The sequence below is a fragment of the Teleopsis dalmanni genome, chromosome 1, assembly GCF_002237135.1.
Source record: "Teleopsis dalmanni isolate 2A chromosome 1, ASM223713v2, whole genome shotgun sequence".
Lineage (NCBI taxonomy): Eukaryota > Metazoa > Arthropoda > Insecta > Diptera > Diopsidae > Teleopsis > Teleopsis dalmanni.
The window spans coordinates 53457230-53475578 of record NC_051846.1 but is presented as its reverse complement, the minus strand read 5'-3'; the positions used below and the strand labels follow the sequence as shown (position 1 = coordinate 53475578).

General features: G+C 29.7%; 2 protein-coding genes across 2 annotated transcripts in view; both read right to left on the bottom strand.

The window, feature by feature from the left end:
- LOC119668050 (ubiquinone biosynthesis protein COQ4 homolog, mitochondrial) overlaps window positions 1–18349 on the bottom strand; it is a gene marked incomplete in the record, with an annotated part of 441748 nt that overhangs the window by 370286 nt on the left and 53113 nt on the right.
- LOC119668040 (homeobox protein caupolican-like) overlaps window positions 7068–18349 on the bottom strand; it is a 29121-nt gene continuing 17839 nt past the window's right edge. Inside the window, exons 2-5 of the mRNA XM_038077414.1 lie at window positions 17136–17672; window positions 13564–13682; window positions 9888–10231; window positions 7068–8786 (exon numbers count right to left, since the gene is read on the bottom strand). Of these exons, the coding sequence (XP_037933342.1) occupies window positions 7780–8786; window positions 9888–10231; window positions 13564–13682; window positions 17136–17672 (2007 nt within the window). The 3' untranslated portion in view covers window positions 7068–7779. The remainder of the gene's footprint in view (window positions 8787–9887; window positions 10232–13563; window positions 13683–17135; window positions 17673–18349) is intronic.

Below are 18349 nucleotides of genomic sequence, written 5' to 3'. Positions count from 1 at the left end.
CGGACATCGCTTTCAAGCGTTATCCTAGATACATATATAATTTGATACGAAATAACTTGTTATTTATTATTTGCCTTATGCAAATTGAAAGAAATGTATTTTTTTTAATTAATCTTAAAGTTAACTGGCAAAAGTTTGTTATATTATTTAGTTACGACTTATTTATGTTAATCTGGTCTTATTACTAGGATCCAAAAATATATATCAAAATTTTTGTTTTATGAACTAAAATTTTTGTTTATTTTATCCTAAAAATGTAAATAATGACTATCGTATAATATAAAAAAATTTTTTAATTGTAGTACTTGCACATACGACATAATAGCTTTATTTGAAGAAATTTTAGGGAACTTCCATACGATCTCGGTTATTATTTTTCTACCAAGTAGTAAATTCTGCTAATGTGAGTTCTTTTTCTTCAGATTTGATAATCTATAGATAATTTTAAATATCTAAAACTCATATTATTTAATATGATATTAGAAATTTTGGTAGTACATTTTTCTTTCGCTATCTAAAGCAAATGAGTGCTCTAAAGCAAATGACTGAAAACTAGACTCTATTCAGATTTAAAATTCTCGCCTTATTAAAAATTATTTTCTATTAGTTTCAAGAAAATATAGAAAGATATAGATGAATATAAGTTCAACGAACTTTTAGTATAATATCAAATTTTTAAATATTTAATTTAGATATGTCGAAAATTATTATTGTAAAAATTTGTGTTCTTTTAACTTGAAAATTTGTAATTTATTAAAAAATTTATTTTAAAAAAACTAATTAGCTAACAGCCAATTGCAAATTTCTCCACTAAAATCAAATCGATATTTAAAAAAATGCTTTAACTAAATTCAAACACTCCTGCTTATTGCAGGAGCGTCAAAGCCATTATTGAATAATTCAATCCATGTTCTTCAAACAATATTTAAAATAATTACAAAAGTTTTTCGTTAATTTTTTATATCGAATTCTAATACTGAAAAGTCTGAAAATATTATTATTCAAGACGAAGAGACACAGTAATCGAATTAGAATGATTTATTAAGAATCATTAAATACCAATAAAATTAGTTCGTAATAATAATTTTGGCACAGCAGCAGGTGAGCTATTTAAAAACACATTCATTTAATGACTTTAAATACTTAAAACTATAAAATCAAGAAGCAAGTTCTTTATATCAAACAATTGTTTAGTACATTATTAATGGCACAGTTGGATATAAAATACCAATAAATTTATCAAACTCACTGAAAATGTACCTGTTTAGCTAAACTGACGCAAGGTTCCCATAATTAACATAGCTAATAAATTCTATATTAAGTCTCTCTAGTACCTTCTTTGGCAGGCATTTATTTGTCTTATAAAAAATTTCTTTTAGCACTAAAATTGAAACTTTACTCAAAAAGTCCACCAACAGCGAAGAAGGTCTATTAGTAGCCACAACAAAGACTAATGAAATAAAATCAGATTCATTGTTAGCACGACGTGTGTGAGTGTCTTAAGAATTCATCAAAGGGACGAACTCCATGAGAACGCACCATAAGTGGGAGCAAAAGCGCTAAAAGGTATTTCTATAGAAAACCAGTAGCAAGAGCATATGACAGTTGAAAAATGACAACTAATCATTTAAGCTGAGATTTTTCTTTCTTAGGCATATTTCCTTATAAAAACCAAATGCATATCAAGTCGAGGGATAAGCTTCAACAGCAAGCAACTATAGCAAGAGCAACAAATCAGACCAGTTACAGAGCGCAGAGAGCGAAAAAAAACGTCTTCAGCATTAAGATTTATTTATTTTTAAAGAAAAAAACAACAAACGACACAACTTATCACATTGTCGGAATCTTAACTCAATAGGCTTATATGGTCTTGAGCAATCATAATCATCAGAAGCATCAATTTCATCCGCATCATCTTAAAATCGGAAGCCTTCGAAGTGGTCATAAGTATTCACCTCGGGTAACACATTTTTTCTTTGGTTTTTAATTTTTGTTCTGTTTTTTTCCTCATACCTATATTTTCTATATGTAAAAGTGAAGTCAAGTGTTCTGCTGAGCAGCGAAATTTATTGTTTTTGATGCTTTCCTTTTAAACACACGGCAGTCTCCTACTCTTTATTTGAGTGATTTTATGCACCTATTATACGTTGCAGCATTATTCATTTTTGATACTGATGAGGATCTTAGCTCAACTGATGATCATTAGAAAAATTAAGATCATTAATAAAAAAAACGTAGAAGTCTCAGTAGCTCAACACTGCAGGCTGCACTCCTGCACCTCAATTCCAAATCATTTCATTTGAAATTTCACTGCAGTAACCCTTTTTGCCTCCTTGCATTCTATTTAGCATTTTAAAGATAAAAATATTTTTCGGTTGCATGCTTTGCTTTCTTATTTTTTATTAATGATTTTCAATTAATTACTTAAGAAATGTCAAAATATATTTGGGGTTATTTATTTACTTAAACATTTCTTCTTGACAATTTGTGACATTAGAAGAAGGCAAACAATCGAAGGATTAACTTAATTCAATGGTTAACTTGTCAGAATTGATTAAGGGGCCACTTAAAAACTGTTAATTTCTTCGAATTTGATTGGAGGTATAATAAATAAAAACCCTTGACTTTACTCTTATCAGATCATTTGCGTTTGATATTTTTCAGATCATTACTTAAATATTGTTCTTTACGCGTTTACTTTAAAAGTATCTACTTTTCTCAGTCTCACATCATATATGGAACTTTGATTATATGTGCAACTTTAAAATAGAGTTTAGAATCGAAGAGTTTTGCAACAACTACGAGTATCTTTGAATCATTGCAAAGCATTGACCTCTTAGATATTAATTTCGATTATCTTGACGAATTGGTACAATATATTGCAGTAACTAGAGAGTAAGAATATGGTGTGGATATTAAGTAGTCCTCGGGTTATCTTTGCGCATTATAAAAAATAAATTTAATGTTAGCTAAACTACTGCGCGATATTGTAAAAATTTATCAATCGACCCTAAAGTACATTACAGACAAAACAGTGACGTTTATATCGTGTACTCTTGCAATACCGGCACAAAAATCGTAAGACAAAACATATTTTATTAAAACCAAAAATTAATTTTATAAAAAACATTAATTTTATCCAATAAGGTATTTTGTGCATACATTTAACCAATGAAACGCACATAAATAAATAACAGCAGTCCTAATGTTGTTCCTTGTGTTTAACTCAACAATTAATTTAATATATAATGTTTACGAAAAGACTCAAAGTTTTTTTTTTATTAATGTTTTTATAATTATATAGTTTCCACATATTTAATTATAAAAACATTAATAAATATATTTATGAAAAATATATATTTATAAATAAGTTACACCATATAACGCAAACTTAGTATTTGTCTTTAAAAATTTGTAAGTTTATGGGCAGATTATAGTCGCTGATAGATATTTTTTGATGTCAGAGTTTTGTTAAATCCGGTGTCCAGTGTTTTGTACATACCAGATTTTTGTTGATATAAAATTTTTTTGATGCCCAAATTTTGTTTGACATTTTTTTGTTATTTAGATGCAAAAATTTTAGCAGAACAATTGAAAAGGGGAAATAGGCATACCCGCTCTATGGGCACGTCTAAAACCCAAGTACACGATAAGTGGCACATAACCCCAACGTAATGTTTGCTTAAACAAATCCCAGATAGCCTCCATGCGAAAATTCTTCGGTGGTATGTAAGGACCCTCTATGTACTCCGGCTGCTCCGCAAGTTCTAGTTGTTCTAATATACTACGAGTAGGTCCTATGGGTATGGAATCCATTTTGCAAACAATTTGCGTTGTAGAAACGAAACACAATTTTTAGATGCTCCAGAAGCGATATAATTGAACAAAAATTTTGAATGCGGTTAACAAAAGTTAATTTATTAATATTGGAAAAAAAAAATGTACTGCTTTACATTTTTTATTTTTTTTGATAATAAAAAAATTTTGAATATATTATACATCTCTTTTTTAGCCTACTTTACTAAATTTATTGACTTGAATGAAAGCAGAGGTTACTTATAAAAAGTGATGTTAAGAAGAATAATATGTCAATTCACTTGTATATAAGCTTAAGATGCAGGGAATGCACTTAAGCTTTTGCTCGCTATGCAATTTAAATTAAATACAAGATTTTTAACATTTTATGGAAAGACGCTTAGAACAGAGAGATTTCGATGTAGAAACATATTATCAATAAGCCATTTTTGTTAATCTGAACTAATTGATATATTAAATGATTTAAATGATGTTAAATCGGTAAAGGTATTTAATTTTAGAGAAAAAACAATAATATACAAAAGCTTTCTTATTAAGAAATTTAATTATTTATTTTCATTAACTTTAAACTCTTAATATTATATGATAGTTGCAAAAAACTACAAAAATGGAAGTAAAGAGCATTTAATCTTATATATCTGATCCATATAAGCAAGAGATGTATTAAAACTGGTTACTATAGGTCAAAACTGTAGTGAAAATATTTATAATTTATTATGTATTAGTCAACAGCCGCAAATAAAACCAGCCATCACATCTGGGTTGGTATTAATGAAGATAATGACTTAACTCCGGTCAGTATATTTAATTTCGAGAATTTCTCTTAGAATATGACATGAATTTGAATTTAGCGAAACATTTAAAGTGACGACCAAATGCTCAAAATATGATTTCTTAACATAACAATACCTCAATATTGGGGAAATCCTATAACTTCAATTAAGAAACCCTCAGTTTGTCCTCAGTTGATAATACAGTATACTTTCAAATTATTTATTACTGATTCCTTCAACCAAAATTTAGTCGGAGAATTTTCAAGCATTTACATAACGACTAAATTCTAGCTCAATTTTGATGAATCGAACTTCATTTTTAGTTATTATTCAAGTTTTTCTGCAATACTATATACACTTATATTTATATATTAAAATTGTAAATATATAATATAAAACTTATTGTTTTACTTATTGTTTTGTCTGTAACTCAGTTAATAGCTCGTAAAATTGGACATCTAATTAAAAGATATCATAAGAGATGTGATCAAGTCTTCATGATTAAAATAATTTATTACATAGTATTAAGGAACTTTAAGCAGAACTCTTATAAATACTTTAAGAAAAACCTTCTTAAGTAATCTGAAGGAAATCTCTAAAATGGACTTATCACAAATTTTGCTATTTATAAGATTCTATGTATATGTATGTATATGTATCGGCGAAGGGTCTCTTAATTCAGATATGGTAATATCACAACGGTAGACCTTATACTCCATTGGGAGAAAGAATGACTGCAATAAAAGTAAAGTAATATTACAACAGACAAGTAAAATCGCTGGGATATAAGCCTGCTACTTTAGCTTTGCCAAACCTAAACGAAGAAGCTTTGGTGGTATTACTTAGTGTTTTAGATTGGTATCTTAGTAGTATTTATATCCTAATAGTATTTGCAGTGCTTGAAAATTCTGAGGTATATATGCAGACTCCCTTAATAGCTATGTAACGGTTGCATTTTTTTTTCTGTTTAAGCCCAGATGCAATTGATTGAACTGTGTAGAAAATAACAACATAGTGCCTTTATTTTTTGGAATGGCAATTATTACAGACTTTCACTTGCTTAACATATTTGAATTTTATCAAGTAAAACCAAAGTTGGAAAACTGATGGTCTATGTTTTTGCTTTATTAAATTGAAGTATATCATAGCATTCCAGACGTATCCCCAAATACCTTACAAACTGTTGATTAAACTATTTCGTTATGAATAATAATCGTTAATGTTTGAGGGATCACCTAATAACTCATTTAGAAATAAAAAAAACGTCAGCACATATTTTGAATTATTTATTTATAATTGTATTTATTATACATTTTTGAAAATTTAAATGAACAATACAAATTACTTTAAAATTTATCACAGTTTATATTTGCCTTATTACTAAGAGTAATAAAAATTATAATGATAGTAATAATAATGATATTACACGTTTATTTAAATTATGTATACTTAAGTCACAAATGATATTTAATAACTACAAATTTTATCTCAATTAATTTTATATATGCTTTTTTAATATATTTAATTAAGTGCTTACATCCTAAGTTATATACTTGTGTTTACTTAGTCGCAGGTCTATTTTATAGAAAGTTTTATGAGCTAATGAATCATTTCATAATTAGTCTAGTTGTTGTACAAATACTCATACACATGTTTGTATTGAATTAGTTTTATTTACGATTTTGTTGTTGTCGTTTAACGCTTAATTCTAGAATAAGTATTTATTAAGTAATTAAAAGTAATTATAGTACAATTTTGATAACTTAAAACAAACTCACGGTAAGCACGGATTTTAGCACATACTCACATATGCAGACGAGTACATCCTATGTATGCAGGTATGTTATTGTATGTACTAGTACGTCCATGTGTTTATGGCAAGATTAATGAATCTTACGCTCGATTAAGCCATTTTAGGATTTAAATCCATTTTATTAAACAAACAATTTATGAATGTTTTGTAGTTTTTTCAAGTCATTAAACCCGCATGACTAATGTAATTCAATGTAAGTAAATTATTACAATTCAACTCGTTTTCGTGTGAGTTCGCAGTTTGGCTTAATTTTAAATTTATAGCTAAGTAAGTAGTATATATGTATGTGCGATTGTGTACTAAAAAATGCAAATATGAGACATAAAATTAAGTAATTTATGGCTTAAAGTATAAATTGTTTTTATACATATTTTTGTATAATTATATATTAAGTGCTTAATATATTTCAGAGTAATTAGCTTTTGAATATTATGAAAGAAAAAGTATAGTACGAAAAAAAATTTATTTTTATTTAAAATATATTAAATAAATTTATATTCATTTTATTTAGATAATATTGAAGATAGACTGAAATCTTGTAACTTCAGTTAATTGTATTGCATATTTTTTTTATTGTTGCACTTTTCCCATTTAAATTGTTTTTATTTGGAACTTTTTAAAGCAAATCGATTATAACAGAAATATATTTACAGAAAGTTATAAACTTTGTTTGCAATAAACAAATCTGCTTCATACACATGTAACTTACACACTTTCTATATTTAAACTTCTGAAGTTATTGCATTTTATAGTTTAACCAAAACAAACAAATTTCAACTCTCCTTAAGTTACACAAATACAATATCCTACATCTCAAGTAGATGTTCTTAAACTGTTTCAGTAGGGGAGCACCTTTGAAATTCGAAATTTAATGCGAAGCACTAAATCTTGACTAACAGTTCTACATTATTTTTAAATAAATAAATTCTAAGTTTTAACGAAGCACTGGGAATTGTATTGCAGAGCACATTTTGAAAAATTTTGATTGAAAAAATCATATCTTTATGCTAGAATGTTCTAGATACCAGATCTATCAACTTTTACAACCTCAAAATCTTAAGGAACTTTCCTTTTATCATAAATGTAATAGATTTTTTTCTGTCATTGATTTTTAAGAACTGCCAAACGTAGTGTTTTTATATTGTCCTTCACACATCGTTTTAAAATTGATTAAAAATTTAATATATCATAATTTCTAACCTAAACTCTGGTATTATATTTGTATAGCATAAAGTCTTTCTTAATGTTGGGTACAAATTGATAATGTTGAATAATTTTTTTGAACTCCTATATATTATACAGATCTATATATGTCCCGAGTTAATAGAAAACTATTTTGGTTATTGTATTATCCCAATTAAATGCCCCAATATATTTCTAGACTTCTGCACGTGTTGTAGTTAGACTACTCATAAAATTATTATTACACGAAGCGCCATTAACAGGTGATAGATTATTATTATAATGCGAACTAAGATGTGTTTTACTCCCATTACCATAACAATTACCGGTCGTAGGTGTTAACGACGTAGGACCGGTTAGCAGAGAGTTCACAACTGCTGCTGTCATTACACCGTTGCTGTTCGCCACTTTCATATTGGGTGGTGTTTGCGGCGGTGTATCGGGTTGTATTTCTGTAAACCCCATACGCTGTTGTTGCAATTGTTGTTGCTGAAAGTGTTGTTGGTGTTGTTGTTGCTGTTGATGTGCGTGTATTATGGGTGGTGTAGTAGGGGTGATAGGCATATTGATGCTGCTGCTGCTGCTGTTGTAACTGGCCGGTCCTGTATACCCCGTAGGTATCCGCGAATATGGCGATCCGTTTACGTAATTGCTCATCATATTCAGTGGCGAATTGTGCGCTGGCTGCGGTTGAGGATGTGGATGTGCCTGCATATTGTGTACATTGCCATTGTTTGATATAATTTCCCGTTGTTGGTGTTGGGTTTGCTGTTGTGTGTGCATTTGAGGTTGTGTTTGTTGTTGCTGATGTTGCTGTAGCTGTTGCTGTTGTTGCTGCTGTTGGTAATATTGTTGTCCTAGATAAGCTGTTGGTGGTGGTGTTTTGCAAGCGACTGTGTCTGCCAAACTCCAGATTTTCGGTTTTGTAGCTGGAATTGGTATACCACAGTCTCTGCTCAGCTGGTTTTTTGAACCATTATAAGTATTGGTATCATGTGCTCCATAGCTAGAATGTTGACTTCCTTGTTGATAATAACTTGCCGCATGTGGTGGTTGTTGCTGGTAAGGATGATAACTAGAATGATGAGCATATGCAGAATTATAAGCACTGCGCAATGTTGCAAGATTTTCAGGTTTGCGATCATCATTTAAATCATCTTCTTTCTCTTCTCTATTATGCTCGGATTTGACATGATGACCATCTTAAAATAAAAATAAATTTCAATTTAATTTAATTCAATATAAATATATAATAACATTTTTATACAATATCCGAAAAGTTTTTTTTTTTTAATCTTAAAGTTTTTGAACTAAAATTATTTATAGGCGTTAAATCGGACAACCCCAACTTGCAATACTCTTACTCTTACAAATACAAAATGCTTAAATTTTCGGTACTTTGAGCTGATGTTACTGATTTTACTTCTGTGATTTTTGCAGTAAAGTTAACTTAATTCACTGAAGTCAGAAACTTCATCAAGGCCACTTAAGGCTCTGTTAAGCAACCCACTTTACCATATGCTACTGTGCTACTGTTAACTTCCGGGGGAGATAAGTTGAAGTCAACAACAGCATGCAAGCAAAAAGACGATGAGTAACAAAAAGTCGCGCCACATAAATTTCACTTAAGACGAAAGAGCCGCCACAAAAATTCCAATTGGGGCGGTTGGTTACATTTAAACTGTTTTGCCGTGGTTTCTGTTTTTGTTTGTTTATTTCACTGAACGTCTTACAAAATCATACAACAAACTGAAGAAATCTTAGCAAAACGTTGATCTAATTTAACTGTGACACTTGAAAAACAATGGCACAACAACCCCACACAATGGGTCGCAACGTTGTTGGCTTTGTCATGTCGTTGTATGTCTTTAATGGAGGGTTACTCGCCCCAAACGAATAATTGTGTGCGAATAGAGTCTTGGCTGAGGTAGACGTAGGGCAGTAAGATATTTCACTAAACATAAAACAGTTCGTTAAGAAGGTCAATTTAAATGGCAAATAATGAATTAAGTGCCAAAAGGTTTATTTGATTTTTTGGTAGATTAAGTTCTTTAAGTTACTTAAATATTATTGTATACAAAATGAGCAGAGAAAGAAAATATTGTGGAATAAGCTTTTCTTAGCGAAATAACGACAATAAGAATAAGCATTCATTATTATTTAAGATTGAATATCGGTTCATAATATGATACACATGATTATATATATATCAGTATTAATAATTTAAGCATAATTTAACATTATAACCCGTGGAATTCTTATATTAAGCATTTTTGTTGTAGAAAAGTTTTTAAAATATTTACCTTTATGATGCTCATTTGCACCACCATATAGACTAGGTGGCTTGTCTGTTTCCAGTATATCTTTTTCTTTTTCATCATCGGATAACATAGCATCATCATCATCTTCAGTTTTATTCTTTGGTTCCCAAGTCATTTTATTTTCTTTCTTCAAACGTCTCCGTGCATTTGCAAACCATGTGGAGACCTGCGTCAGTGTCATCTTCGTTATAATTGCTAACATGATTTTTTCACCTTTGGTTGGATATGGATTTTTTTTATGCTCGTTAAGCCAAGCTTTAAGCGTTGCTGTTGATTCACGAGTGGCGTTCTTGCGTCGAGCTGCTAAATCATAGCTGGCACCATAACTGTTAAAAACATAAAAATAATAGTTTAAATAGATTTCATAAAATATTTTTAATTGTACTTCATATAATATATAAAAATAAAATTGAAATCAAACATCAAGTAAACATCAAAAAGACTAACTATATTCACATAGGTATGGCTCATAAAAAGTATATTTTAACATTGAAATTTCATCAAAAAATTATTTGTACATAAACTAATGTAGGCTTATCGATAGGCATCATATGTCAAGTTTTAAGTGTATCATTTGGCAATATGGATTGTTTAAAAAAGTGTTGAAATTATGAAAACTCATTTACTACAGAAATTGCGAAGTTGAACATTGGCTTGACTTATTTTTCGTAACAAAATTGTTATCATATCATGGGCTTAGTCATGTAAGAAAAATGCAGAATATCACAAGAGATAAATCTCTGTTCCATGTCCCTGTAAATAGAGACAGAAAAAGTGTGTGGTAATAGGCAACCTTATCAAAGTAGAAATGCGTGATAGAAGGTCGTGACAGCAAAAAAAAGAACTAATATTTACAAAAAAGAATTGATTTGAGAACATTTGAAACATTTGAAAGAAAACATTTGATTTTATATAAAATACCATGGATGCCATTCAACAGGTCAACTTTTTTGAATATTATTTGGTAAACAATTTATATAAATGTAGGTTTCTTGAAAATAAAAAACTGCATTTTAAGTTTTATAAGCATTATGTCCTAAAGCATTAGGTGAATATGCTAAGGAAGTGTCTTTCTTTATGAAAACAGAACTTTAAAAAGAACAAATGATTCATGAAAGCACAATGGTACATCAATTTAACAGACCTAGATAGTGATCTCCGTTTAGGGAGCTCAGCAATATATAAATGTAATAAAGCACTAAAATTTTTTAAGCTCATTGTATGTCATTTGAATACCGCTATCCCTTTGGTGAAACCAATCTATGTCACTACCGGCAGATATGCAGACATTCAGAAAGTATTAAACTAAGAACTTACCGCCATTTTAGCAGTAGACGCTGATAGTTAATTCAGATACACAATTCAGATACTAAAGGACTATGTTTACTTACTTACTTAAATGAACATTAACAGCAACGACAATCTTATAAACAGTGAAATAAAAAAAAGAGGTCCTTTTTTCTTAGTAAGCATAAAAAGTGAATCTGTTCGACGTATGAAAAATAATTGCTGGCATACAATCTAATTCATTCAATAGGTTGCAAATCGAAACAGATTAACCTTTTATAAATAATAGTATGATATATAGTAATATCATAATTATATTCTGATATATATACATATATATACTGAAACTATTTTCCTCCATATTTTTTGCCAATATTTTCAAAAAATAAGCTACAATTTTAGTTATTCCTACGCAATGGAAGCACTCTTATTATTAGATATTGTTGTCTCACTCCATCTCTCCTTTAACATTGTTTTATATTCATAATCAAAAATAAACTCTTGTCAAATTTCTATTCAAGAAGTTTATCTCATTTAAAAGTAAACAATATAATAGCATATAGTGTATTTTATTTTGAAGTATAGAAGTAATAAAAAAATAAATAAAAGCTTTCAAGTCAATAATCAAAGTAAAAATTACTTTTAATGTTTGTACAAAATTGCGGCTGTAGTTTTTTTATAACTATAATCAATATAAAAAGCTTATAACTTTAAACCTTGATATCTCGAAAAGTTAGCTATATGGGCATTTAAAGTTGATATTTTCTACTAACTAAAATGAAAACTACCAACCATGTGTGCATCTCTTCGTTTGCATAAGTAATGCTAAACTTCCTTATACTAATTCGCACTAAATAGCAGTTGTATTTTTTTATGTAATTAATGTAAAGATTTTACAACTTTGAACTCGATATCTTAATGAAGCATGCTATAGTCTATGCTTAAAATAGTTAACTATTTTAAAATCACGCATTAAATCGATGTCCGCAAATCGGAATCACTTCATTGATTCAAATTATATACAATTAATTCCATTTAAAATATGTTGGTATGAAAACAAATTTTTTTTAATTCACTTATAAGAATATTTAAATGTAGTAAATTTAAGTTAAGTCTTATGATTTTAGTGGATAAATTTAAAATTTAAAACGTACAAAATAAAGTAAAAAAAAAATATTTAAAAATCCATTTAACCACAACACGATTTTGAATTTCTTTCCACTTTTTATGCATTAATCCAACCAAAGCTTCAATCGCCTTAGCCTGGACTCAGTTATTTACAGTTAGCGAGAAACGCACTCGGAATTTTAATCTGAACATTTGAAATATCCGCTACGATAATAGCATCGTTCTCCGTACTGTAAACTCGAGCAAAAAAATCCTATTTGAGGCAACTTCATAGTACGCAACAAAGATTTTTACCAAGAAGGTTTTGCACTTGTTGAATGCCAACCACGAAATCGAAAGGAAAATAAGAAAAAACCTACACTTTAGCACACACTTCCACTAAGTGAATTAAGTTCGCATGCGAATTCACAGTTTTTTAAGTTAGAATTTCGACAAAAAGAATATTCCAGGGATTTGATTATTGGTATTCTGCTTGTAACCGCAGACGTTGGTTGTTTTAGATTTCTCTACTGGGAACAGTTTGGTTGATTTTCTACAAGCATATGAAACAAATCCAAGGATTTAAATCAGAAATCCCGTAAGATTTGTTGCTGGGCATACTTATTTAAAACAAAAAGAATCAGATACTTTTAAAAATTATAGAATATCGCATTAAACTGAATTAGATACGCAAAGTAACATTTTAAATAAATATTTAATTTGTATTTGCTTTACACGCGAAGCCAATTCAATAAAGTTAAACTACAATCTTTGAGTATTTATATAAAATTATCTGTTCTTCTAACCGCCATAAATCATTCACACCATATCAAGCTACTTAAGTAAAATGCTTTTTATTGCTGCTTTTCCGCTCAGTGACCCCTCATATTGTCTTTCTGTTAGGAACCCAGAGCCGCTGTAATGCATCATGATAAGCAAAACGCCTGTGACAGTTTCGTAGTTGTACATAAGAATTTCAACACTTCATAAAAATCAACTTAAGATTTATTAACTTGTTTTTTAATACACAATAATTTACGGCTTGAATAAGTTTCTGAATTTATTATTGTATATCTTTTAATAATTTTACATAATAAACTTAATGTTTCAGTAATAAATATTTATTTATACATTCAAATAATTTATTAATTGATTCAAATACAACAAATAAAACGAAATTAATAAAATGCAAACAAAATGTTTACAAGATTTTTAATTATTAATTGTTTAAATAAATATATTAGAATATATTTACTGTACTTACCCATAAGCAGCTAATGTTGGATCGTAAGAATAGTAACCAGTTGTTGGTTGAAGACCAGCAGATGTCCAAGCTGTCATATCAGAGCCTGGACCTGTTTCTTTCAGTGCATATGGGTTACTCTATAAAAATAAAGCAGATAGATAGATTCTCTTCAGTATATTATAAATATTGTTCAAGTTTAATAAAAAAATTAGACTAACACATGATATATCAATTAATATTTTCACTTTTGATGCTTTTAGTAATATCTTATATAAAAGCAAATCTTTTATCTTTTACTGATATGTTTACTATGACACAATACTTGAATAATGTCGCACCTGCTGTTGACCTATTCTACAAGAAGTTCACATGATTCTCTAGCAAGATATGTAAATACCTTGTCAAATTAGTAAGAAAATCATATAACGATGTAATCTGACAATTTCATAAAATTACATAAAATCTGTAAAATACGATTTTAACAAACTATTAGTTGTGTGCCTAACTAATAGTAGGTGATAGCTGATAACGCGGCGTCAATATATCGCCTAAGTATTTGCAACTAAAGTTCTTATGAATAATTGTTTCGTTATGAAATTAAGCGCAACAGTGTGGTCGTGGTATGTTGAGTAAAAAATCACAGGAACTATTGTTATACTCAAACGTCTTTACGTAAACCAGTGTTTTATACAAGGACGTGATATTGGGTGTTTAAACAGCCTAAGACACTTTAGACACTTTAGACGATTTAGACATGCTTACATATGATATTTATATTAGTTTGTGAAATTTTCATTAAATAAGTCCCTATATACGCTAATGATATAAATCTTATATATATCGTTCCTTAACATGATATCAAAGATCGTACTAAGTACTATGTTTATAACAGTAAATAGTATAACCTAATACTATAGATCGAATTTTATATAGTTCTATAACATGAAACGGTATGCTAATGATAAAAAAATTTTACTTTATACATACAGACATTTTTAGAATTAAAGTTCTATTTACGATCATGGTCAAATTAATTTCCATCAATTTAGGAAAGTATGTCCAGTATGAATATATACTTCGGTAACACAAAAATTGTGGATAAGTTTTGTACTGATATCTAAATCTGACTATAAGTGTGACTATAAGATAATTGAACACATAGATCTGGCCTATTTCAATACCAATCGAATCTATTTCAATACCTATTTGTCGCCCAATATTATTATTTACATTGGAGTGTGGCCATATTATAAGAGTATTCCTCTTTAAAATTAAAGGGTTTATGAAAATTCTTCACTGAAAACAAAATTATGACAAAAGTAACACAAATTTCTATATTCGTTTTGCTACTGCTCATCATGATAACCTCAAATTATAATCTGCATAACATATAATTTGAAGGGAGCAGTTCATGTACAGAACATATCATGACATTCTATGTATTCCTTTGGTTCGAATATCGTATTCATTTCCTATTTTCATCATTTCTGGGAATGTCTCTTTAGCATACCACCCAGTAGTACCAATTTGAACATTTTGTCCGTTGTTCAGTTTTTTAACTTAATTCTTCTTATTGAACAAATCTTTCCACACGGGTTCCATTTATTAAATCCAAACATGGACTTTCTCTCTCTCTCTTTCTCTCTCTCTCTCTCTCTCGCTCTCTCTCTCTCTGCTCCACTAATGTTCATACAAATTTTAAAAAAATTGATTCAAATGTTTTCAGGTGTAAGCAATAAACAACTTATACGAGTAAAAATCTCATTTATATAAGGAAAAATATATAGGCTTATTAAATATATACATAGATTATTTCAATTATAAAATAAATTTATATTAAATAATATACGTTGCTGGTCTGCTAGATGTTGGTGTTGTTTGTTTATAGTATTGTAAAAGTCAGTTAAAGATCTATCTACCAATTTTTTTTTTGAATTGCATTGTTCTTTTTTAATGTTAATTCGTATATCTGTTTATTACTCTATAAGTGCAGATAAATACTATATTTCACATTTGTTAATAACTCCTAGTATATATACACATAAGGTAAACTATATACCATAAAGCAGAGCAGTCGTGCTAATATCATAACCAAGTATCCTACAGACACTTTCAGATTTTAAACAGAGATAATATGCTCATATACGTACATTCTCTTACACAGATTTTAGACGAAACGGTGGTGTGTCCGTCGGGATAATGAAATAGTCCCATTGTACACAAAACATATAGTCACCTTAGCTTTACTCACATTTATAAATTAAAAACATACAATTACAGAGTATTTATGTCTTGACAATCCATGAATATATATATTCATTTATATATTCATTAATAATAATTTAATTAAACTAGTTAGAGACCTCAACATCTACAATATACAATTCCATCACACATTCAATATAAAATTCTATACGAATATACTACAATGCACCCATCAAATAATGTTTTTCGACCGCCTGTAGGGTGCGCCATTCATTTAATAGACTATGGCACTTGAAACGCTGAAACTATTTTTTGGAAAGTCATTGAAAGTGTTTGAAAACATTAAACGAAACAAGGTGTGAAGGTGTGTTTACATAACAGAAATATCAAACAAAGCCAACAAAATGAATTATTTTCAATAAATGTCATTGTTCTACTAAAATAAAATTACATACACCCCTAAAGTTTGTACCATCCTGCCATTGAGATGGACAGGATGCAATCGATATGCAAGCAGACAAGTGCCACAAAATGCACTGCAAACGCTTCGAGAATTTTCCTTAGTGTTTGTTTTTATTCAGTTTAATACAAAAACAATTTCATAGATTGACCAATGTTTAGCAATGAATTTATACATACTTTAGTTTGGTTAACTTTACTATGTTGTTTATGTGTGTGCATAAATTGATTTTTGATAAAGTACACAATATATGTATGGGCATCATATTTTATAGAAGTAAAATTGTGAAAACATAAATTAAATTGCATTAAAATCAATATATAAAGTATAAAATTCATCAATTTGTTCTAATCTCTGCTGACAGGTCTAATCTTAAGTCTCTTGTACTTATTGAAAATTGCTATAAGGAATTTTACTCTACTCTTAGACTTTGATACCCAAGTATACTTTAAATCTGTATGGATTTATCTAAACATATTTATAACCACAACTAAATAAGCAGCAACAGTAAATAATACTTAGAGTGTTATGTATATGTTTATATGTAGAATATAGTACCGAGTTCCTGCTATTTACGTAAGTCTAGTCGTACGCATACCTCAATAACTCTACAGTCAGCAAATACATTTAAGATTACCCTTTGCCTTATTTTAATCTTTTGATAATTAATGCAATTTCAAAGAGACGACGCCAGTTCGTCAGGTGCATTTAATTTCTAAATCCAATTAAAAGTCATAAACTGTCTTGCGTGGAGCATGACTTGCTTTGCATGCTTTAAAAACGTACGTACGCAACAACCATTTTCTAATCCAATTAAATTTCAACAAGTTACCATTGGTATCAGAAGTATCAATAGTAATGAAAAGCATAATAAGCATACAATAAGAAGATCAAGTTTGTAATGTGAAACTAAAACTGAACTTACCAAAGGCGAATAAAATGCTGAACTGTCGACACCAATGCTTGGATAAGGATTCTGTTCGGTTGAAGGATATGGAGTGCCATAAACGCCAACACTTGCTGCCGGCATACGGGAATAACTTGAAAGCGCTAAGCGTGCAGAATCATATTGACAGGAGCACACTGTTTGTCCTGAGACTGGATCCGTCATTATTGGTCTGCCATTTTCACAACAAGTTGTACTACCAATACCTGCATTAACAGCACCAGCGATACCAGCAGCTGAGCCGGATAAAGCTGCTTCACTTTGTGATTCATTCATGCTAACACCAACAGCAGCAGAATTTACTACTGCAGATACGCTGCCTGCATTATTTGATGTTTGTGAAATTGCACCTGGACTAAGCGGTCCATTGGTAGTGGCACCAGTTGTCGCCGAACCTCCAGATGGACTAAGCGAAGCATCGTTTGCACCAGACAGTGGTGAAGGTGCAGAGCCGTTATTGACTGTTGTTGGTATACTTGACGCTGCTGTTGTGGTTTGACCTACACCGCCGAGTAACTGCAAAACAAAATAAAATGTTTTTATGTTATTTTACTTTAAGTTATACTTTAAGTGAAAACAAGTTCAAAAAATATTAAGCATATAAGAAACTGGCGGAATTTTCAAACAGGTGATTTGTGAGACCTAAAAAGAAACGAGTCAGATACGCAGCAAAAAGTCAAAAAATTCGCTTTTGCTCAGCGAAAATACGGCAAACAAACTGACAAAGCACAGCTAAAAATAAAAGTAAGAAATTTATTTATATAAGAACCAAAACCCAACCTTGCAATCTTCGATCAGCGCCGACTAGAGGAAAAGTCAGCGAAGCAGATTAAGACGATAACTCCAAATGTCAAAATATTTTATTGGCTTGGCGCAATTTGCGATCCGTTCCATCTATTTTCACTTCATTAATTTTCAATTTATCACAGTCCGATTTCAGATACCGCTTTTGCTCTTGCCTTTATTGTGGCTTACGAGAGGCAAAAGGAAACGTACACTGAACGAACGTTTGCTGTTAAGATATTGTAGTATTTGCTTAAAACTTTAAATCTGATATACAAAATACACATTGAGGGAAACTATACCTAACTCACATTCAAAACAAAGAAATGAATTGAAATTTCGTAAAGAAAAAACTCCACAAAAGCAAAGAAGGCTCGATGTAAGAAACTAAAGCATATCAGCGCAGGTAT